At 42.7% G+C, this 23,077-nt stretch overlaps 2 protein-coding genes across 2 annotated transcripts in view; one reads left to right on the forward strand and one right to left on the reverse strand.

The window, feature by feature from the left end:
* The first annotated feature begins 7,467 nt into the window (after positions 1-7,467).
* LOC118686377 (ras association domain-containing protein 6-like) overlaps positions 7,468-23,077 on the forward strand; it is a 59,626-nt gene continuing 44,016 nt past the window's right edge. The window contains exons 1-2 of the mRNA XM_054514670.1: positions 7,468-7,566; positions 9,738-9,827. The gene's annotated coding sequence lies outside the window, so the exon portion shown is untranslated. The remainder of the gene's footprint in view (positions 7,567-9,737; positions 9,828-23,077) is intronic.
* On the reverse strand, positions 14,167-16,577 carry LOC118686206 (interleukin-8-like). The gene is made up of 4 exons (XM_036382274.1): positions 16,517-16,577; positions 15,594-15,729; positions 14,757-14,840; positions 14,167-14,197 (listed from the first exon to the last, which is right to left on the reverse strand). The coding sequence occupies exons 1-4, from the start codon at positions 16,575-16,577 to the stop codon at positions 14,167-14,169; spliced, it is 312 nt and encodes a 103-aa protein (XP_036238167.1).

Below are 23,077 nucleotides of genomic sequence, written 5' to 3' on the forward strand. Positions count from 1 at the left end.
TTCCATGGTTTGCAGCTATTGAGAACTAAGCAATTTCCTAGTCATTCCTTCAAATATTTTATAAGTGTTTTCAGTTCATCAAGCTCATTACCAGTTAGCACAAAATATGCTATTTACTCAAAGCTGGAACTTTACATGGAAACCAAACTCTCTTTTCTATTCTGGGGGGGAAAACAAACAAACAACCAAAAAACCCAAACTAACCAACCAAAACAAAAACAAAACAAAAAACCCAAACAATTTCAAGTGTAAAACGTAGTTTTAAGTTGCAATGATAGACTTACTGTGACTTTATACATTTGACTTATCTACAGGCACTTTTGTGAATCCCTTAGGGTGCTGTGAAGATTAACTTTATTCATGCTTAATACCTTGACAATTTCAAAGAACGAATGATAACAATTCCTGGGCCTCATGAGGACTTTAAAAACCTGGGAGGCTTTTGATGTGTCCTGTTTTACTAGCATTTTTTCTTGGGCAATGTACTTTCCTGCTGAAAACTGGGTGGGAGGCAAAAGTCTGGAGTTGCACAAGATATTTCCATTGCTGTTTTAGTCGATTAACTTGCCTCTGAAGAAAAAACATATGACATAGAGCACAAGGGAAGAACTGTAGAAGTTTTTACTGAGCCATGGTTTTCAAAAAGAGCATATTAAATAGGCATCTATTGCTGCTGGTAAATTATCCTTTTCAGTTTTTGAGAGAATCTGGTTATTGTTAGTGTTTTAGTCACGGTCTTTGGTGTGTACTAGGCAGGGAAAGTGAAAAATCTGCCCCGGGATTTTGCAAATATCTGCTGCTCTGGTAAAGTGAAGCTGTGTGTAGCTCTGTCTGGGCTGTTCCTGAGACAGACATGGTGTAACAGGGCAATGTGGTCATTTCAGACAGACACCATTCCCAGGGGGAAAGCCATTATGTGTGCAGACACACTGGAGTTTGTTGAGAGGTGGCCAGGACAAGCAGGACTTTCTCAAGGTTCTGAAGAGGGAGCAACAGTCTCAGGTCTCCTTTAAATGGCAGGAGGGGGGGGGAAATCACTGTTTTTTTAACAAGAAAGAAAATGTACATGGAAATTCACAAGGAAACAGAAGAACATTTCATGCTTGCTACCCATGGGTGTGTAAAGGAGACAGATTTCCATAGTACCTTCATTTGTCTGTCCCATGTTCTGGGGGTGAACCAGCTTTCCCCAGGTGTCACAGGAGAGCACTCATGACTGCCCCATATCAGCAAGGCCAGGATGTGGCTTTCAGATAAGGTTTAGTCGGATTTCATGTGGATTTCATTTCATTTCATTTCAGTAGATTTGTCTGTCACTAAACCAGTACCGTGTACCCAGTGACAGAAGAGATTGTTTATCCTAGAAAAGTGCACTGAGGAATCCCGACAAGGGGATTCTTGGCTTTCAGAAGTGTCAGAGATCCTTGTTACAGATAGGACCCGAACCATTTTTCTTCTGGAAACAAATTTACTGCTGCAAAGTTTTACTGTTTCCTACCATAGCAAACACTGCTACTCCTTCCCACCCAGCAAAATGAGTTTAGCTTTAAACACAGCCCACTTCAAGGTGGGCTGGAGAATAGTAAGAATAGAAACTCCTGCAGATTGCAGGGGTGTGCTTGGGTTCCATACATCCGTCCTGGGGTTAATCTCTCTTCATACCAGCAGCTCAGATCAGCTTCACATCAGAGGGTTTAAGTAACGTGCCTCTGAATATAGAAACACATTAGCTTGGCACAACATGCCCCTGACACTTCAGAGAGAACTGGTCTGCAGGTGTGTCCAGGAATCCCTGGGTACACAGAGGTCACTGCTTCCCTGCATCCCACTAGCCCAACTGACGCAGGTACACAGCTCCAGTTAACATGGAATTCACAAAAACCTGGGATGTTTTTCAACAGGAAAACATTTTTATTGCATTATACATTTCATCACGTTATCATGAGAAATCCACCTCTTTACATATAATTTTCCAAAGCAGAATAATGAATATTAGTTATTCTTTATGAGTTATGACACTATGTCATACAAGTAGACATAAAATGTCTAAGTCTCTCCAGAACATTTACTGTTCCTTTAGATCTTGTGCATAAATACCAAATATTGTAATGTAAACCCATTTTAAAACAAACCAGCTAACCAACCTCAACACTATCTGGTTAAAACTCAAACCAGTCATGGCACAAACCCCCACAATTTCATAGAAATTATTAAATCCTTCTAAGTACTGAATAGGGGAAAAAGACTTCAGGGCAAAATTTCTGATTTCATTACACTGTGATTTCTAAGTATCAAATAGGGCAACAAGACTTCCGGGGCAAAATTTCTGATTTCATTACATTTCAGTACATTGCGCAAAAAGGTCCCAAGGCATTCTGAATTAAAGGCTGGAGAGCTGGAGTAGGAAAAAGAGATTCAGCAAAACATTCTTGCCTGAACCAGGTTTTATTCCCATGTAATCCTGGACAGGCACTGAAATGTTAAGTGCCATCCAGCACTCCTGTTATTCCTGATGGAAGGATTACCCCCAAATATCGGCACAATCCATTCAAACCTCTCCTGTCACACTCTCTGCAGACATTTACAAAATCATCTTCATGATGTACTCATCTTCTTTTCAGATATTAATATTTTATAGGAAGTTATTGGCAAACAGAATTTGGCAAGAAGGAGTTTGCACAAAGGTGGAACAAGTTCTGAGAAGGCTGCTGAGAGGTGTCCAGCAAAGCTTCCACTGTCTTATCAAATGGATTCAATAACTTTGTCCCAGTCAATAAAACCATACATAGGATTAGGCAATAACAACTATGAGGAGAGGGAATGAAACATAGAACATCTGATCTACAAACCCATCAAAACTAGAGAGTTGAGCTATTGTGTCCTCCCAGCGTCTGTTTCCCGGGATCTTGTGGCAAACAGATAACTTCATTCTGAGGTGTTCCTTCCCTCACTCACAGCTTGTTGGCTGAACTGCAATAGGCAGAATTCAAATTGTAAAGCCAGACAGGAAGTTTTTCCATAAGTTTTCTTGCATACACCAGATATTAAATCTCATAGGTGTGGAAAAGATGCCTGATGGTGATGATGGAACGTACTGTGGCTAGATTTGCAATTAATCAGGCATTTGTTGTGGATACTCTCCCTGACAAACTGCTGGGTTGTCTCTTCCCCAGCACAGAAGCAACTTTCTGGACACATTTTTGGTGTAACTAACTGGATTTCCCTACAGAAATCAATAACAGAATGTGGCTCGTTATTCTTGGGTTTAAGAAGGTAAGTTTGGTCCCAAGTTCTGGTCACAGCTGGCCCGGCACGTACCTGCGGAGGATCCTGGTGACCAGGAGCTTGACCCAGGGAGCGATGGGGTCCAGACAGATCATCTGTCCCTGCTTCATCGTGGCTCTGCGGGCGAGACAGGGAGGGGGTGAGGCCGCGGCCGGGGCCGGGGCCGGGGTCGGGGTCGGGCACTTACATGACCTCGGGCACGGCGCAGTGCGGCCCCTCGGCGAGGAACTCCAGGCGGGCCAGGCGCCGCGGTGGGATCATCTCGGACACGGTCCGCACGCAGCGGCAGCGCAGCTCGCCGGCCAGCGGCGCACCTGGAAGGCAGGAAGAGCCTTCTGAGCCTCGGCTCCGGGGTCCCCCGAAACCCCCCGGCCCCCGGACGGGCCCGGCCCCCCGCGCACCCCTGCCGAGGCCCGGCCGCGGACGGAAGGGTAACCCCGGCTCGGTCACTTACCCTGGCATAGAGCGGCGGCGGCCAGGAGGAGGAGGAGACCGAGGTGCGGGTTCATGGTGGTGCTGGCGGCGGAGAAGGTGCAGGAGCCGGCTAGCGGCCCCCTTTCCCTCCCGTGCTTTTATTCCCGGCCGGGAGCTGCCGGGGAATTCCCCGGAGTGCAGCCAGGGGGCAGTGGCCCCTTTCCAGGGATGGGTGTGTGCCGCTAAAGGAGCAGGGCGGAGAGGGAAGAGCGGCCGCTCCCGGCACAGCGGCTGCTTCAGGTCCGGGAGCGAGAGAAGTGTGGCACTGCACCGTCCCGGGAACCGCCCAGGGTCTGCTGGGACCCCATTCTCCGAAAGGAGCGGCGGCTTTTTTTGGGGGCTCTCCGTTAGCTTGCAGGGTGCAGGGTGCTGAGCCAAAGGGGAATTCGGGTTCTGGACCTTGCCTTGCTGCCGAACCATGTGCAACCACGCACTCTTACTCAGTGGGCATTGCTCTCCTGAGCATCCCTTCATTCACCTAGTTTTTGAAAACCGGAAATCTTTTTTTCCTCGGATTTCCATACGTACACTCTACTACCGACAGCCTTCTGTTCCACTCCTTCACACAGAGAGGTCACTCTCTATCTTCATTCCTGTCAAGACATTTTGCTAAGTTCAGTTATAAAGAAGCAAAATAGCAGTTTCCTATGAGCTTTTAATGTAAACAAGATGACTGTTTTCTACATTTTATTTACACACAGGTTTAGATCAGTTATGGTCAGCGCACTTTCTTTTGTAATAAGTTTTAGTACAAAATAGAATATTGCACTTTATTTGTCTTAGTTTTTGGTTGGTTTGGTTTTGGGTGTTTTTTTTTTTAACAAATCTGTTTTCTTGCACAGACTTTTGTGAACATGGGTGGGGTTCAGCAAATCAATTTCTTCCAGGATCAGGCAGCCGTGTGTCTTGCCCAATTTGCCTGAATGCCTTAGATTAGATGAACTGTCTGAGAACAAAACCAAGTCAGGACCCAAACTAGATAAGATACAGTGTATAAAGCCGTCCTAAAAAGGGATTAAGGAGATAGCGAGCTGATGGGACACAAAGACTCTCATTCCTGGGCTCCATCATCTATAGCTCAGCTGTTTCATACAGCTGCTGGCTTAGTCCCTCAGGAGATCAGCCCTGCAGGAAGATTTTATTTCACAAGCAAATGGTGACTGCCCCATGTTATCAGGAAATATCTAATGACTAATTTGGACCCCTACCCAGATGCAGTTTGGTAACGCCATCCTTGGGAGCATCTGACTTTTGGCTTGGTCTTAAAAGGAAGCTACATGGTCAGCTTAGGGGCAGCCACTAATTAGAAACCTTCACTGAGATCCCTTGAGATGATGGAGGTGGAGTCACCATTCCCTCCAGGTTATAGCCACACAAGCCTTGGACTGGGAGTTCCCCATATGCGTGTCCCAAGGAAGTGCCATGTTCTTTGCAGGAAGAAGGATTTGCCCAGCTGCAGCAAACTGAGGCAACAAGCAGGTAGGATGGTGCACAATCTGCTCCAGGTCATTGCAATTATAGTTGGCAGATCCAGCTCAGAGTGATGTGGGGAGCAGATCCCTCATTGTCACTCGTGCGCAGTCAGATTACACACTGCTCTTAGACAGTACACATGAGTAAGGACAGCTTACATGACAGCACTTGGCTTTATGCTTGCATGACTGCTCACAAGAACTGACCCATCAGACTCATTCCACAGTGGTTACTGCTGAGGAAATTCCAGATGTCTCCTGGGGTCTGGAGTGTGAAGCTGTTTTTAGACATGGAGCAGCAATGTGTGAAACTCTGCAGCCAGCTGTCCCTCAGAGCAGCAGTCAAGTCATGGACGTGCTGCGGTGCAGCAGATGGCACAGAGCCTGGTCCTCTGAGTCAGGGCTTGCACAAACAGGCCTGGAACAAGGGAAATGCGTGTCTCTGGGGCTATTTCAACATGCAAGACCATCTGCCTGAGCAAGGCTTTGTACCTGTAGACTTCAGATTGCTTCTAGTTCCCTTCTGTGGAAATGTGAGTAAGGTCTCTTCAGTCTAGATGACAGCAGCAACAAGGCTGAGCTGCAGAGTAATTCTCTTCAATTGTAACCTTTGCCCTGTTTCCCTTCACCATCTTTGACAAAATGCCTTTAGCAAGTACAGAAAAGATAGGGAACAGACAGCACCACTTTAGAAAGCTGAGTTTTCCCCTGCCTGCTGCCCTCTTTCATTATAAATGTTTGCCATGCACCGAGTGCAGGTGGAACTAATAGAATCATGAAATGGCTTGGATTGAAAGAGACCTTGAAGGTAATTTTGAATTAAGTTTAAATTAGTTATTTTAAGTTGTGGTGTCAGTGTAGCTGGGACAGAGCTCACCACAAGATTTGTATTTGCCTCACTGAAGTTCCTGTTCAACTCACCCAGCTCTTTAGCAGAAGCTGCTGTGTGAAGATAGGCCAGGATTCTGTGATTCTGTGAAATCTCTCCGTGTCCTTAGCCTGGGTCTCAGGGTTACTGGGACACAGAAAGCACTCCCAGCCCAGGCAGGCCCTGAATAGGTACATAAAGACAGTAAACCTTATGTCTCAATTACCTTCACATTATCCAGTCCTTAATTCATTACATGCAGGAAATTATTTGGCTCCTTTGTTTCAGAGTTCGGCTGTGTGCCTTTCCACAACAGGTATTTATTTGGCTTGGCACCTGTAGTGTGAGCCATTCACTGGCAGCAGGCCCAGGAGAGCTACAAGACAATTAAACAAGAGATGTCTCACTTCAACAAGTGAGGACTTCTCCTAAGTGCACGAGAATTACCTTGGAGGATGTGTCCCAGATACAAGAGTAAGGTGAACTTTGATCATGACCTAGAAATCATTTAACATGGCCAATCTCTGAAGGAGCAGTCTTATTTCCCCCAGGGTTTTTATTAGGAATGGTTTATGTTCTGATCTGTAAAATGTCGAGTCACTGCTACCTAGTACAGACTGAAGTCAGAGGATATGGACTGCTGATATTCTCTCATCTTCATTATGTTACCTTTTTTACCTATACCAGCATGCTTCATAGTATTCCCTGTCTATATGAGGTGCTGCTCCCTAGCACCTATAAATCCTCCTGTGGATCCAGCTCTGTCATGAAGTACAAACACATTTGCTGGAGGCAGAAACCAAATTTCAAGCTGCAGTTTTGTGCAAGTTAAGTTTTCTATCTGTCAGATGTTTTATTTCCTTCAATTTCCCTGTGTGTTTCTCAAGTTTTAAAATGTTTCCAGTCCATATGCCCTTGAAAATAATACCAGAAGCTGTAAGAGATAGAAGTGTCCTAGTGTTCACCTTGTGTCATGGAGAATCCCAACTCCATTTTGCCAGCTGCATTGTGGCACACATCACATATTGTTGTGTGCTCCTTTCTGTAATACCTTTTGAGATGTGAAAATTCACATTTAAAATAATGATCTATAGCAAATGATGCTCAGTATTTTCCTGCCTGCCTTCCTGCATCTTCACCTAAATTTAACATTCAGGAGCCCTCAGGTTTTTTTTTTCCCTTCCCCAGAGTTAGAGGTTTTTCACCACGCCCACTGCTGGGAATCAGAGCGTGAGCATACACACACACACTGTTGATAGCTGAAAGGAATGTGTTTGTATTACTCAGGCATTACCTTGGCAAATAGAACCTGTTGGCTCTGAAATCCATGTGTTTGGCCATCATTTCTGTTTTTCAGTTTCAGGTGCCAGCTGACCTTTTCTGTGATCATTGGTGGGACTGCAGAGACTGTGGTTTCACTGTCACCTTACTAAGTGGGACTCCTGGACACACAACAATTCCCAAAAAGTGAGTGACTGGTGGTGGATTCAGTGGTTCTGGTATTTTACACCTAACATATAAGGAGACAGGAGGGGCTTTATTTTGAGTTTGGGACCCAACTCTTTAAGCAATTTGATCTTACCTCTGCTGAGGGGGAAAAATCTCCTGGCTTTTTAGTGGCAGGCATGATCCTGGACAAAGATTACAACTGTGTGACTCCTTCCACTCCCACAGAGTTGTTCAATTGATAAGCCTTTGAGGTCATCACAGCTTCTGAAAGGCAGAAAGAGCTCCTCTTGGCCTTACCAGGAGCAGAAAATGCTCTTCATCCTACAAATTGCCTGCAGGCTTTTGTCCTTGGATCTGTGCGAACTTCATAACAAAGATTTTAGTCAACTTAGAAATGATCTGTTTAGAAATAAATACAATAAAATTTGTTCCATCTGCAGAGAGTTGCAAGTAAAGAAAGTATGAGTCGCTGAAAAAATGAGCTATTCAACCCAAAAAATCCCCAATCCAAGGTCCCAGAATCAACATTCCCCCCCAACATGGCTTAAGGCAATTTCAGTTTTCGGACTCAGTGGAGCTGAGTAATTTTTGGGAATATGCTTTGAATAGTTGTGGTCTTTTGGTTAAAGTGATGGCATCACTTGGGAAAACAGTGACATGAGATATCTGATCACAAGAAAATGGGAACACTCTTTGGAATAATCACAAAATGTTTGAAGTCTTCTCTCATGACACCCAGACTTCAGTCCTGTCTGTTACTTTCATTGCTTGTGTTGCAATGAAGGAAAAATGAAGAAATCATACTTGCCTTACACCCTAGGAGACACTGAAGCTGCCATCTCAGGGAATGCTTCCTTACAGCCCTTTGGGTGCCATGTGCAGGTTTAGTCTCCAGAGTACTTGGAGTCTGTGGTAAAATGAATTAGACTGTTCCTGGCAACAAAAAATGGCTGCTATATGTTGGAAGGAAGGAAAAATAATACCAGTGAATTTGCTTAATTGTTACTGAATTATCCAAAATAGCCTACAAAGCAGCAAGAGGGACATGCAACCTTCCAGCTTGTTATAGGGAGGTGTTTAGAGAAGGAGGTGTTTGGAGGAAACACACTGGTAACATTTTTGGTAAATGTGATCACCACTGAGTTTACTGTCAATGGTTTTCTTCCCCATTATCTTGTCTTTCTTTATTTTTTCCCTTCCTTTTATAAAATTTCCAGATAGTGTGACTCCAAATTTCTTCAGTACATGCAGGATACAGGACTATACCAAGACATTGTGCTAAAAGCTGTGGCAACAAACATGAGCAAAGCATTTTTTCTTTCTTAAGAACTAAGAAATTAAAATTGCTAGTGAGTACTGCTGTCAGGAGTAAACTGAGGTGGCAAGAGAAACAGCAAGCTAGGAACATTCCATGGAAAACTGGCTAGTGAAAAAAAGCAACATTTGATTTCATTGAAATGCAGCATTTTTACCTTCGGTTTTCTTCTAGACAGTGAAAGCCCCCATAAAATGAAATTGATCAGGACATTGACTGAAAATACTAATTTCACTTAGCTCCAAATACTATTTTGCTGTGAGCTAAGATTAGTTTAATTTAGATGAACTTTGCCCTTAGCTCTTGAAAACAAGCTTGAATTTAACAAAATCATTGCTTTCTAATGAGATTTTTTTGGTTTGTTCAAATCCTCATTTTTCTAGGGGAGCACTGTTCCACCAGCAGTGGAACAGTGCTTTCCATCTGGATGGCCCTGGCTTGTATTCCTGGTACACACCATTTGAAACAAACTGCACAGAGTACTTTTCATGCATTTTCTTCTTTTTTTAATGGTCATTTTAGTATCAGAAGACCTTGCATGCTCTCCCTCATCCTTTCCTCTAAGCAGGAATAGTATTGTGGAACTTTTCAACATGGAAATGACTCCACCATTTGGCCTGCCAACAGGTCAGGTGTGAGCATGTGGATTGACAGCTCTTTCCCGTATTCCTTCCTCAGCTGAGTCTCTGCTGACCTTGGTGAAAGATTGGTGTATGCGAAAACCTCTTGGGTTTTCCTTGGTGGTAAGAAGGAGTGGGTGAAGCTGCAGTGTTCAACACGAACCAGCTACAGCAGAGCCTGTTTTCTTTGGCTCTTCTCGTTGAGATTGTGCTCAGGGTGAGCAGCGCTTACGTCAATTGCTTCTCTTTTGCAGGATCACAAGCTTTGCTCTCAGAGGTGAAGCACCAAACAGAGAAGAAAGCAGAAAATGAGGACTGATGGAATTTTTGACTACAGGGGTGCAGTAAGTCAGCAAATCTAGATTTATTTGCTTTATTACTGGTCTGCTGCTGGCAATGTCTGGCTCAGCAATGAATGAGCTGGGTGGCTGTGCATTCCTTCATTGGTTATTGATAAGTCAAACACAAAGCTTTCAAAGAGTCAGGATTTTTGACAAGTCACTTGCTCTTCACTGTTTGTATTGAGTGACTAAGTTCCTTTCACACAGAGGTCTGACACCTGCATGGACCAACTCTTACTTTTCAGTAATAGCAAGAAAATGCAGGGGGTGTTCCAAGTTCAGCTCTTTGGTCCTTTTCTGGGCTTAGTATATCTTGCTTCTCCTGTACATTTTACACACATTCTCATTCCTTCAAGAAGTTCTGCATCAAGTGAAAAAGCCCATGTGGTCCATGCTCTCATTCACATGTCCTGTCTCATTCTTCATGAAATCTGCCACTGATGCTTTAGACACACTTCATACAGAAATGGTGTTTTAAGTTTTTGCAATTTTATTGACATTTTGGCTTTAGCACAACAGCTGAATTCTGATTCTCCTGTCTGCTTGCAAACTTGTAAAAAGTGTGACCTTGAAAACAGAAGAGGAAAAGAAGAATTGTCAGTATTTTGGAAGTCTCCTCATTTCAGTGCAAACATTATATATGTCTTTAATAAAACAATGAGGCTAAGAGAGTGGACTTATTAATTTGCTTCTCTTATGAGCTATGAAACTTTCATCATTCTGGATAATTATTTCAAGGAAAAAGCTAGAAATTGTGAATCTTAGGAGTGCAGCAAGAATGTTACTTCATGCTTAAAAATTATTTTTGTATTTAGCTGAGTCAGAAAAGCTGCTTAACTCTCCTTCTCAAAAACTGAAGGCTTTTTTGGAGGTAAGTTGATTCACTGGAGGTAAGTTGATTCAAATATGCTCTCAAGCCACTTGCCCAACGACTTCTTATTTCCACAGATTTTTATAAGGTGTCTATGTATCAAAAAGTTTTCTGCAAAAGATAAAAATATTAGAATTTTCCCCAGTTCACCTGTCCCCTAGTAAGGAATAGGTGAAATGGACAAACTGATACTGAAGTTGCCAATGTGCATTTTGGGTGGTGCAGTCTTAGCTTCACTTTTCTGCTAGTGTTATTGGCTGAGTCAGTGGAGATGGGTTCTGGGAAACCTAGTGCAAGCCTTTTCTTTCAAAAAAATGTTGATCACATTCCTCATGAATTTGAACTTCCATGGAATAAAATAATTGGGTGTATCAGAGGTTGATGCTTGTTAAAATAAATGATATTTGTTAGTGATGAAAAGTTATTCAGCATAGCTATGTTGAAATCTGCCCACAGAAGCTTGTAGAGACGTCACACTGCTGCCTGTTTCATGAAAGGGCAGTGAGCCTGGTTATACCTATAACCTTCCAGATTCTTCCACAGAATCTCCCTCTCCAGAATTCCACAGGGATTGTGAAGTAGTCTTTGCACTGACTGATACCAATGATTGTTACTATAAGTAATTTAACTGCAGGTAATATAAAAGTCAATTTTCATAACATTTTCCAACAGCAGAGATCTCAGGCTTATTTTTATAGGTGGCAAAATTCTTGTTTCACCTGTGCAGTCAGAAACAAAATGCCTGTTTGCTGACCCCAAAGTTTCCATGGCAGTTGGTGTAATTTCCAAAGGATCCATTTCCTGTAGAGTTGCTCATGATATCTTGTTATAAACAAGAATAAATTCCTGAAACAAATCTGCAATTTAAGTCCATTGTATGCATAATTTTCCTGGAAAAATGGGGTTTTCCCTTGTTATGTGATAAGAGCATAAGAAAAACAATCATTTTAGAATGGGAAGCAGTCCATAATCAAAAGCAAGTTAAGCACGTTTGTCACCTAACACAAAACCAGGATGTTTATGTTAGCCAACATTATGTTTATGTTAGCCAATATTCAGCACAGACAGAGAAATTGAGGCCAAGAAACTCATGTTTGCATTCTCTGTACTTCTAAGGAAGAGTTAGGAGTATTTTTCAGGGACTTTCCAGTATTTCTCCCCATGACTTCCTCTATAGTTTGCAGTGTTTATACATTTGAGAGAAATATACTTTCAATATTGCAAGGACAGCAATCATAGACACTTGAGGAGACAATTGCAGTTCTCCATACAAGAGCAGAGCTCCAGCAACCAGGCATGGGAAGGGGAGTTTGAGGAAAGGGAAATGACAGGAGGTCCTCGCTTGGTCAGTTGATAGTTGCCACTTCTCTTGCCCCCCAAATTAACCTATTGGTGCAAGAAGAAAATAAAAGTGGTTTGAAGGGAAGGTGAAGTAAAGGGGCAAAGAGAATACCAGAGGACAGAAAGGATATGTAAACACCTCTGCTGCATTTCATGATGTGGAAGGCACTGAAATGAAAGCGAGGTGGTGAATGCACACAGCAGCTGTAAAGTGGAATGGTCTTCTGACAGTCTTGTAGAAAGACAGTTTAGATGCTAAATGAAGTGACTGAGGGGAGAAGAAACTTTCATTGGATTGGGAAAAGGAGAAGATGGACAACAGCATGTAGTTAGCTGCAGTGAAATCTCAGGGTCCATCCTTTCCCTGTGGTGCAAACATCTGACCCTTAATCACCCGCTGGCCAGCTGCCTGCTGTGTTACACAGACGTGCATATGTACCCAGACAGACACTGACTGCAGGCTCTGCATGTCTCCAAAGTGTGCACTTCTCCCCCGTGGCTTCTGCATGGCCTGATAGCTGGAGGACCACAGGACACGTTGTTTAAAGCGGTAGAACTCTTCTAGCTGATGCCAAAATAACAATGGTGAAGGAGAGGACGGGCATCAAGCTTACTGAGAAGGGTCTTCAAGAAAAAACAAGCCAGAGACAGCTGTCTTATTTTATGATCACAAAGTTACCCAGCAAAAATCTCTCTGCTGTTTTATTACTATCTAGATTGTAGATTAAAGTGAAATAAGAGTGTGCATCCCTCAAAAAAAACAGTTATACTCTAGTTATAAACAATAGTCTTTAAACTTATGCCCTTTCTCTCTTATTCCCTGTTTCCTTCTGGGAAGTTTTTAAGAGAAGGAGGAATCATGTGTTCAGCACATTGCATATCAGGGACCAGAATAGGAAGCAGTTGTTACACCAGGATAAGTGCTTGCTCTTTGGGTATCAAAGTAAAGGTGGCAAATTCGTGTTTTGATGGTCAGATAGTGGTCTTTTGTTGTAGTAGTTACAAGTGTGAGGCTGAAGTGGACACTTAATGGTGTTTAGGCATCTGGGAGTAAAACTCTTTTGTCTGCAAGGGAATTAAAGAAGGGGCCTTGCCCTAGACCCCACCAGTCCCCATGGATTTGGAACAGCCTGAAGACAGGAGAGTGAGCTACTTAGTCCACCTTAAGAGTCTGTGTTAGTGTAGTCAAGAGTGCCAGGCTACCATAACAGGGAAAGTTATGGCACCATGGACTTAAAAATTTTCATTTCAGTTCCAGAAATCAGGCTGGCAAAAATAAAGTAGAATTTTCAAATAAAGCTAAAGAAGATTTAAAAGATCAAGCAGAAAACCAATTTTTTTTTAATTTAAAACTTTTAATAGTACATTTTTAGGAATAATTACACTCTCATAATCAAACTCTAGGTATGTAAAATACAGTTTTTTCCATTAGCTGATGGAGTAGTTAATTAGACATACAATCAAGTACAGAGTAATGAGATTGTGAATATTTCTCCACAAACAGATAGCAGGAATGAAAAATCCAGTAAAAATTAAATAAATTATAACTGTTTTCTTTCTTACATAGAAACTGCTCAATAAATACATTTATAAATACCACAGAAATCACAAACCATAAATACCAAATAGAGCATTACACATTCTGTAGGTTAGGTTCTCCAAGTGAGGCATTACAGTTCACAGTCTGGCCACAGGCTGACTGTGGTTCAGGAAGCTGTTGTTGACACAACATACTGGTGCGCTCCAGGGGAGCAGGAGGATTCATCAGTTTGCTGGTGAAATAGCAAAATGATCAGGCTTAGTGTGAGTAAGCTGTGCTGCAGGTGCATTGCACCTCACTGCATATGTTTGGCTCAAGTGGCTGCCGAGGGTTCTCCATGTCCTTCAGCAAACCACTTTTCCTTCAGTGTCAGGGCAGCATGTCCCATGGACAACACTGACCAAAGTGAGACTTCCTTAAATACACATAGTTAAATAAATAGATAAATAAATAAAACCATCCAGCATTAACATCATAACGCTCATGCAGCATGTGGAAGATTGTGCACTGCTTGAATGAAGCTCTTCCCAAATATTTCTCTTGACAGAGGAGCAGAAGCAGTTCCCAGATTTCTTCTGTCCTGGTGTTTCTTAGAGTGGAGAGTCAGAATTTTTTTGAGCCCTGTTAAGAGGTGAGAGAAGAGGATAACTTAAAAGAAGGTTCACGTTACCACTGCTTAGCATATCACAAACAGTTTAGAGTGTGGGGTCTCTTTCCCATTCTTTGTGCCATCTTGAAACACAGGGAGAAAAAAGTTGATGTTTCGAAAGCAACTGCTGAAATCCCACTGTGTGCATGCCTGGTGTCCAGCTGGGAAAGGTCTGCCAGCACAAGCTTCTGCAGTTCCTCACAGCAAGAACCTCACTAGCTCAAAAATAGCAACTAAGTAAGGGGAAGATGACTTTTTTAAAGCCTTATTTTTCAAAGGGAGAAAAACACTTCTGTGCTTCTCTGCAGACAGAGTTGCTGATAGAGGTTTAGTACTGACATATCAGCTTGAGCAAGGACCCTGAAGCACAGCCAGAAAAACTAAGACTGATTCTATAGTTAAGCAGGAAGCTTCCCTGTTCTTTAAATCTGGTTAAGAAAGAATGGGAAGTATCACCATAGAATCCTATAACTGGCTTTTTCTGGGAGGTTTGCCACTCAGCTGCCCAGAGAGAAAGGTAATGGGACTTACCTGGCCATAATTGCCTTTACAATCAGCTGTACCCAGGGAGCAGTGGGCTCCAAGCACACCTCTTTGCCATTCTTCAGAGTAGCTCTGCAAAACAGGGAATAAAGAAAAGTCAGGAAATTACTACATGGATTTGTTTTACTCACAGAATGTAATCTTGCATTTTTAGGTCAGATAGTATCAATTAATCCCAGCTACTCCAGGTTAGACTTGGCTGTTTTGCTTTATACAGCTGAAGACACCAGAACCATCCTGAACTCTGAGTCTCTGTGTCTGCTCTCAAAGCAGACACATATTCCCAAAAATCTTTCCCTCTATTTATGAATACCTGTTTCGGATGTATTTATGTTACTAAAGCTTTCTTACACAATTATTGAAACCTCCAGTGGTGAAAAGTTTTGTTTGAGCAGAATAAAAATTTTAACATTTTAGTTCCTTTGTGCTGTTCAGACCAGGTTAGGTTGGTTCACTGTTTCCCTAAATGTGCTTACTGGAACTTAGTTTTTCTCCTTGAGTCTGCCTGCCTAATAAATGCAGGATTCAAACTACATCGTTACCTTGTGTACTAAGAGCTGACAAGTCCATGAAATTCACATTCCACTACTAGAAATATTTCATATGTCCCTTGACAGCTGAACAATGGTCAGTTCAGGAATATGTAAGGTCATAGGGATGTTGAAAAACAGGGTGTTTCACTTAAAACTATCCCTCCCAAAATAAAAGCCAAGTCTGGCTGCATGAGGTCAGCATGCTGACTGTGGTGCTTGTGAAGCCTGAAAGCCCAGCAGTGGTGGCAGCAGTGCAGGGGAAGGGCAGGGAACCTTTTGCAGAGCTACTTACATGACTTCAACGTTCTTGCAGTGGGGGCCGCTCTGTGTCAGCTTCACATCCTGAATGGATTTCGGGGGAATGAACCCAGAATGAGTGGCTATGCACTGGCACCGCAGCTCGGTTCCCATCCTTGCCAGGGTCCTGCCTGTGAGCACAAAAGGCACATTGGGGTTTGGCAGGTGCTGTTATGGTCCATGTATCAGACATAAAGCACAGCTGCTCTATTGTAACAAGATTCTCAGTTAAAACACTGCATTTGTCCAAGCTGCCTAAATCCTCATCTTATGGGCAGGGTTACTTGGGTTCCAGGGGAACTGATGCCCAACTACATTGGAAACTAAATTAATAAATCTTTTAAAAATGAACCCACATATTTTGCAGTTACTAACCATACTGACTACACAGTATGGTTAATTGCATTGTTTTAATATCTGGATAAAAAAACTTGGCCACTCTGCAGAAGACAGAGCCCTAGATTTGTTCATTAATTGCAGGTTTTCCCATGTTCTATGTTCAAATCGTTTGCTCTCCCTTTCAACTATGTATTACTTGCTTGAGGCAGCGTGGTCACTAAGCAACAAATATGAGATGATAAACTGTTATTTGTGTGGGAAGGGAGAGAAACATTAAAGCACTCCAGAACAAAAATCTGTCTCTAGCCACAGAAGAACCTGTCTCTAGCCACATACACTTCAATAGAAACAAAAATAAAGCAAATGCAAGTTGCACCCTTAAAATATTTCCCACAAGATGTCAGTAACTCTTCAGTCTGAGGTCTACATGGTAGATTTCTGACTGAAGAGAGGTGCTGAAAATCTCTCAAAAGAGACTAACTTAGGGAGACAAATAGAAAGCTACCCTGCAAGGACAAGCATCTCAATTGATGCCTCGGCAAAACTGCAGCCAGGGGGACTTTGGGAAGCTTTACTTACCTTGAGACACAGCTGCTGAGATCAGGAAAAGAGCCAGGACAGCTACGAGTTTGCCGTTCATGGTTGAACAGGAGTTTTTCGCTGGCCTGTTTAGGTCTGGTTCTGTGAGCTGGAGTCCCAAAGGATTGTTGATTCCTGCTGTGTGTGAGGACTGTTGATTCTTGCTTATATACCGTTTTGTGCCCAGCCTCTGTACTCTGCTGGCACAGAGATTGCGTTACAGGAATTTCCCAGATGCAGTAAAAATGAGTCACATGACTATTGTGAAACTTCTTCCTAGATGACGAGGAATTATTCTGCAAATGCAATTAATACAATGCATTAATTTGTTAAAATATGTCTATGATAGTCACACATTCTGATTATTTTGGTAGACTTGTAAACTTTCTGCTTTTTCTAAAGCATATCCTTATTTAATAATGCAACTTTAGAATGGTTTCAGTTACATTTATTAAAATAATATAATAAGTTAATATATAATATAATAATAATAGATTGTCACTTATTATTTTCTTCAGGGTTATAACTGTTCTTTGTAGATGTATCAGGTCTATACTTGAGATACTGAATTTCTTATTCCCACTTATGGTGACAGCTTCTGCTTACCTGATACAAGCCATCAGAGTGGAATTCAGGCAGTGCTGAAATTACTGAGAAGCTCTTTACTGGGTCATGATTTTACCTCAGCATTATTTTGACATAAAATATTTTCATTTTAGTTATTTTCTTCCTCTGTTCAAGGGGCATGGTTCAAAGTAAATTCATCACTAATTCTTTGTATCTAATAAACGCTGCAGTATTCAAAGCTTTCTGAAGGAAGCAGATGCTGAATTCTGAATGGATTTGAAAATCATGCCTGTACTTTTCATGTTACACGTGTTAATGGATGATAAACAGAGGAAGCTTTATATGCAAGTGAAACAGCATGACCTGCTGAACCCAGCTGATTTTGTTTCCTCCGTAATTCCAGACATTTTTAACAAGTATTTTCCGAAATCTTTTCAGTGACAGCAACCCTAGGTCCTAGCAAAGGGACACAAGAGTGAGAGCTATGGCACTGTACAGAGTTTTCTGTTAGGGATCCTTGTTGTACGAATGCTGAGCTTCTATTTGCTGTGGCTGGGGATAATAGCTTGCAAGGGAGACAATTCCAAGGGAGGATGGGGTCAAATGCTGAACTTTTGCTCGAATTAAGATCTGTATTTTCAAACCCAGCTGGAATGTGTGTGATTGGGAGAAAGCCTCCTGTTTCAGTGCAGTAAAAACACCGTCCTTTTGACATGGTGACTTTTGCTGCTTTTAGTCTTCAGACCCAAAGCTTTGTGGTTTTGGGATCTGTGGATTGAATGAGGTACTTCTCCCCAAATCTGGGGCCTTCATAGAAACTCAATCATCTTTAGCATGTAAAGCATTGCAGTTTATTTACAGTAAGAATGTTTGTTTGCCCATAATTTATTGTAGTTTCCGGTGTACCACTTATCATTAAATTGATAAGAGGAACTTTGTGATAAAAATTAATTTGTTTCCTATTGCTGCATGGACTATCCCAGGAAAAGATCCAGCAGCTTTGTCTCTTCTAACTCTTGCTGACTATTAAGTTGACAAAAGACACTGACTCCTGATAGTGCTGCTCCTTAGCTGTGTCTCTTAGACAACTTCAATGAAAAATACATTTACTTCTCTGAAGATGTGAATCAGGAGAGGGTTTTGCTAGGAACTTAGGGTTATATTTTATTGCTACTGTTCTATTATGATGTATATGTTGTGTGGTTTCACTGGTGCCAGATTGTAGATGTTGGAGTTTTAACCAGTTTACTTGGAAGGTTTTGCTTTTTTTTTTTTTTCTTTTGAGTTCTCTCTGTGTCTCCACATATGTATGCACACACACAGAGGTTAAATTAACATTTGATTAGAGATCACACTTTTCTTGGTTACTACTTGCAGCCTTATTATATAATTTTGATGTGTGCTGAAATGTTATTAATATTGAGGAAATAAAAGAGAATTCCCCTTCAAATCCCCAAGTGAAATCAGTGAGTGCTTGTGCTCCTGATCGCCAGGCTCAGCTATTTCCTGCGTGTGGCAGTAACAGATCTGCAGAAATCCCCAGGGCAAAAGTGAAGCCAAGAGCCTGCTCTACCTATGATGAGCCCTGCCCTGAACTAAGAGTGAGTATCTGTCTAAAAGAGCAGGATGTTTGTAATGGAATATAAATCCCTGCACTTCTTCACCAAAGTTGCAGTTTCATTGGGACTGTGTGAAGGGGGAGTAAGAGAGACAATTTGAGGTGTGAAAATGTTGAGGCATGAGATCAAGCCCAAAGGCCAGGCACTCCTGGGTTGTGTTTCTGGGCATGCCATGTTTTGCCCAAGCTCTCCCTACATCCCTTCAGCACTGTGCCCAGGATCTCATCCAGGCTTTTGTCATGGCAACTGCAAATCCATTATGGGATTGTGGCAGCTTGTTTCCCTGCCAGCCATCAGAGATGACTTGTGCAAATGGAATTGCTGCTCCTTTGGAAGGATGGCGTCACTGAGTGAGCTGATACTGCCGCGAGCAGAGACCTTCCTTCCATGCTAAACCCTGTAAAAACCACGCTGGCAGGGAACAAAACAGCACTTACACAACAGTCTGACTACTGAAAGACTGCTGAAAAGGAAGCAAATACCTCCCGTGCCTATGTTCTAAGGCAGGATATAACTTGTGTTCCCCATGTTGCAGGATGGAAACTAGTGGCTTGTTGTGACTCATCAGCTTGTCTAATAAGCACAACAGTCAAAAGGGCATCTTTAGGATCTTGACTGGGATCCGTTAATCTTTGCATGTAGCAAAGGATGCCCCTGCACAAGGGACACACTAAGGGGGATTACGGTTTACTGAGGCTGAGCTTCAGTCCATAACTGTTTGAGTCGCTCCAGGTCCAGAGGAATGCTCCAGCTCCTGAGCTGATAAATTTACCCTGAGAAAATTAAGAGTCTGTCTTGTTTTAGGCAAATTCCATCCTCTCCCTTGGGAAGTTGTGCAAACAGACCGCCCAGGAGGCCAAGCTTTTGCTGGAATGAGGTTTCAGCTAGTCTGTCAACTCCTGCCTCCTGTGTGTCCTCTGTTCCAGCTACTCTTGTACCCAGGGAAAATCTCACTCTGGCCTCTGAAACCACCTCCTTTTGCCCACAAGGGCCTTGGCATTCAGCTGCCATTCTACTTGAGCTGCAGAGGGCTGAAGGAACAAATACAGGAGCTGGGAAACAATCGCTTCCGCTGCTCAGAAGCTATGCCCAGTGTTGTGCAAACACTTGTGGAAGTCTGCAATGAGGCAAACGTTAGGGAACAGACACGCAAAAAGCAAAATATCTGCTAGACATAAGAATTGCTATAGGGGGAAGTGATAGTAAGGAAAGGAGAAAGGATTAGGTCAGCTTGTGGGGTTTTTCAAACTTCAGTGTTTAAATATAGATGGTTATGTAGCCTTAGTCAGATCACAGCAAGTGCTGGACTTTCCTGAATCCCTCTGGAATCACAAAGTAGCAGCTTTTAGGTTGATTTGCCTTTTAATGTATGTATTTATAAAAACAGTAGTATGTTACTGCATATTCATTTTTGGTACGTATTTCAGCTCTGCTTGAAAAGATTCAATTCTGTATTGTAGCTTCCATTTAAAAATTTGTTGTGGATTCCATGAAATGCTTCATTTGCTCTAACTCAACATGAAAATGCATTGAAAATATTAATATAAGGTGTAAAGTAATACAAGAAAAGGATGCATTAGTATCACCTGCAGTGTTAACATAAAATACTAGAAAATATTAACAAATATACCTACTACAAATAAAATTTATCTATGTGCTATGAACAGAAGAGATACTAAGTCCACCTAGAGAATTGTTAGGCACCAGCACTTGGGCTTTACCTGCCCTATAAGGCTGCATTTATCGCTTATCTTGCATCTGCCTCTCATCAGCTGGGCCAGAGGCATTTTCTGACTATGCAAGTAGGACCTGGAAGTGGCAGGAGGAAACACATGGTGAGTTTGAAGAAGTTTGTGCCAGGAACTTTTGATTAAATTAGAGGCGGTCAGTGGCCATAACACACATCACACCCTCATCTCACTCTCATAACTGAGATCTGTTTGGTGTAAAAGCTGTAATATGTAAATTTGATGATCCAATGGATCTCAGGTTGATGGACAGGTAAAACCTTGCTGCTTACCAAAGCCTGGTGGTGCAGCTGCAGGAAGGAACAGTGGAGGTTTTCAGTCAGCTCATGGATTCACATCTGAGTCCTGAGCTGCTTCCACGAGGGGGCTGCTGGGGGTCAAACTCCAAACCCCACTGCCCACCCTGGGGCTCACAAAACTGACCCCCACAGGGCACTCATGGCATTTTTGAGTCCTCCATCACTCTCACCATGTGTGCCTAGTCTGATGAATGCTGCTAGAATCTGCACTTCAGCACTTTCTACCTCAGAAATCAGATTTATATGGTCAGCCATAAACAGTGTGAATCAAGTCACTAAGACAAAACATCTTTTTGACTGTAGAAAGAAATTAACAATAAATCAATGGGAATTGACATATCAACAGTAGTGTTAAGCCATGTAACCATTCACCATGACCCTGGAAAAACAACACAGAATAAATATGTAAGCTGCAAAGTCCTTTTATATAACAAAAAATGTGGTCTGTTAGGGTGTCAGATAGAACATGGTGCTCATAATGCCAAGGTCACAGGTTCAATCCCCATATTGGACTTTCACTTAAGAGTTGACTTGATGATCCTTCTGGGTCCCTTCCAACTCAGACTAATCTGTGAATTAACAGGAGAGAAAAATATTGACCTAATATTTTTTGTTATATTGAAGTAAATAATGTGGTTTTTTTCTTTGGAAAGATGACTTCTAAACTTCTCTTGGTATATACGTGTATGTGTGTCTTTCTGCCTGCATCTTCCTGTCTGTGAGTGGAAACTGCAGCACAACAAACAGAAGTAACAAGGGTGATGTAGTGTCTCTATTTTTAGCTGCTCCCTTCTGAAAGCCCTGATCTCCCAGTCTTTACCCTGAGGCTTACAGTGACTTGGAACTGTTGATGAGACAGGAGGTATTTCAGGTATCAGCCCATGCTTGCTTGCACCTTCCTTACACCCAGTCAAATCCCATTTTGTCACTTACAAACACTCTTCATTCCTGATCTGGTATTCCTATCGTGCACCCAGCATCATCCTGAGATCTCTCTCCTGTGTGCTGAAGGTCTGAAGCTGTGGCTGTTTTTAAGGGGGGCCCGGCTGAAGGGATTCAGAGAGTCCAGCCACCTTCAGTTACACCGGCACTCTCCTGGCACGAAGCCAGTGGCATGTGCCGACCGTGGGTGGGGCGAGAGGAAACAGTCACCGATATTGAAGCAACCACGCCGCAGGAGTGAAGAAAAGAGACGGCCCTCCTCTGCTGGGTGAAGTAACTTGGTTTAATCCAGGGTAGGGGAAGTACAGGGCGGCCACCCAAAGGTGGCGAGCGGAGGAGGAGCCCCGGGCCCCTCCGGGGACCAGGTTTTACAGGGAAGGGGTGGGTACACAAGAAACCAATCACAGAACGAAAATTTGCATACATTGAAGACTGATGGGTGGTGTGGATCAATGGGGATAGGTCAGGGGAGGAGCCCAGGCCTACCAGCCAATCACTCGACACCCTAGCTGGAAGATTCTGGAACTTGGGGCGGGGTGCCGGTGATTGGCAGAAGGCCTGGGGAGGGGATACAAGGACAAATAAGGGATAATGAGGGAAAATGAGGAGGGGAAAACCGTGATTGACATAACTGGGGGTTTGAGCCAGACCAACTTGCCAAGCTAGGAGAGGGGGGAACGGAACAAACCAAACACAAACCACAACAAAGGTCAGCCTAGAATGTTTTACTTCTGTAGGAGCTCTAATTTTTTTCCTGTGTCAATCACTTTGGCTACTTCCTGCAGGGAATTTCACCTAGTAGTTTGTTGTCATGATCGGCGGAGGAATTGCCTCACACAATATGCGTGAACAGCAAATCCCAAAGTTTATTGATAGCTCACACATATTTATATTGGTGTTAATGAAGCTTATACATATTGCAAAAGCTGAGCTCATTATTGGTTAAAGCACACTTAGATCAACCACACATACTTCTATGCTCTAATGATTATTTTGTTTCTATGTTTACGTTCTTATAGCTACTCTACCTAGGCTATCTTCATTTTCTGGCAAGCGATTTTCTCCCCCATCTTCCTGTTTCAGCGAAGGTCACTATGACTTTTGTCAGTGATTGGACACTGGTTGCTTAATCCCCAGCTTGTTTCCCCTATCCTTATCCAACGGTATCACATCGAAGTGGCCTTTCTCAGCTAGCCAATTATCCAAAAAGCTCTCCACAGTTTGTTGCATAATCAGCGACTCTTCCAAGGTCCTTCTGCAGTTCTTCATAGATAAGCCTTGTTTTCACATCATCATTTAGCATCACCAGAGTACTTCAGCTCATGGCAAATGACCTTCCCAGATCCTCTGTGGGATGGCCAAACCTAGCAGGACCTCACACAAGGT

Source organism: Molothrus ater, chromosome 4, assembly GCF_012460135.2.
Source record: "Molothrus ater isolate BHLD 08-10-18 breed brown headed cowbird chromosome 4, BPBGC_Mater_1.1, whole genome shotgun sequence".
NCBI classification, from domain to species: Eukaryota; Metazoa; Chordata; class Aves; order Passeriformes; family Icteridae; genus Molothrus; species Molothrus ater.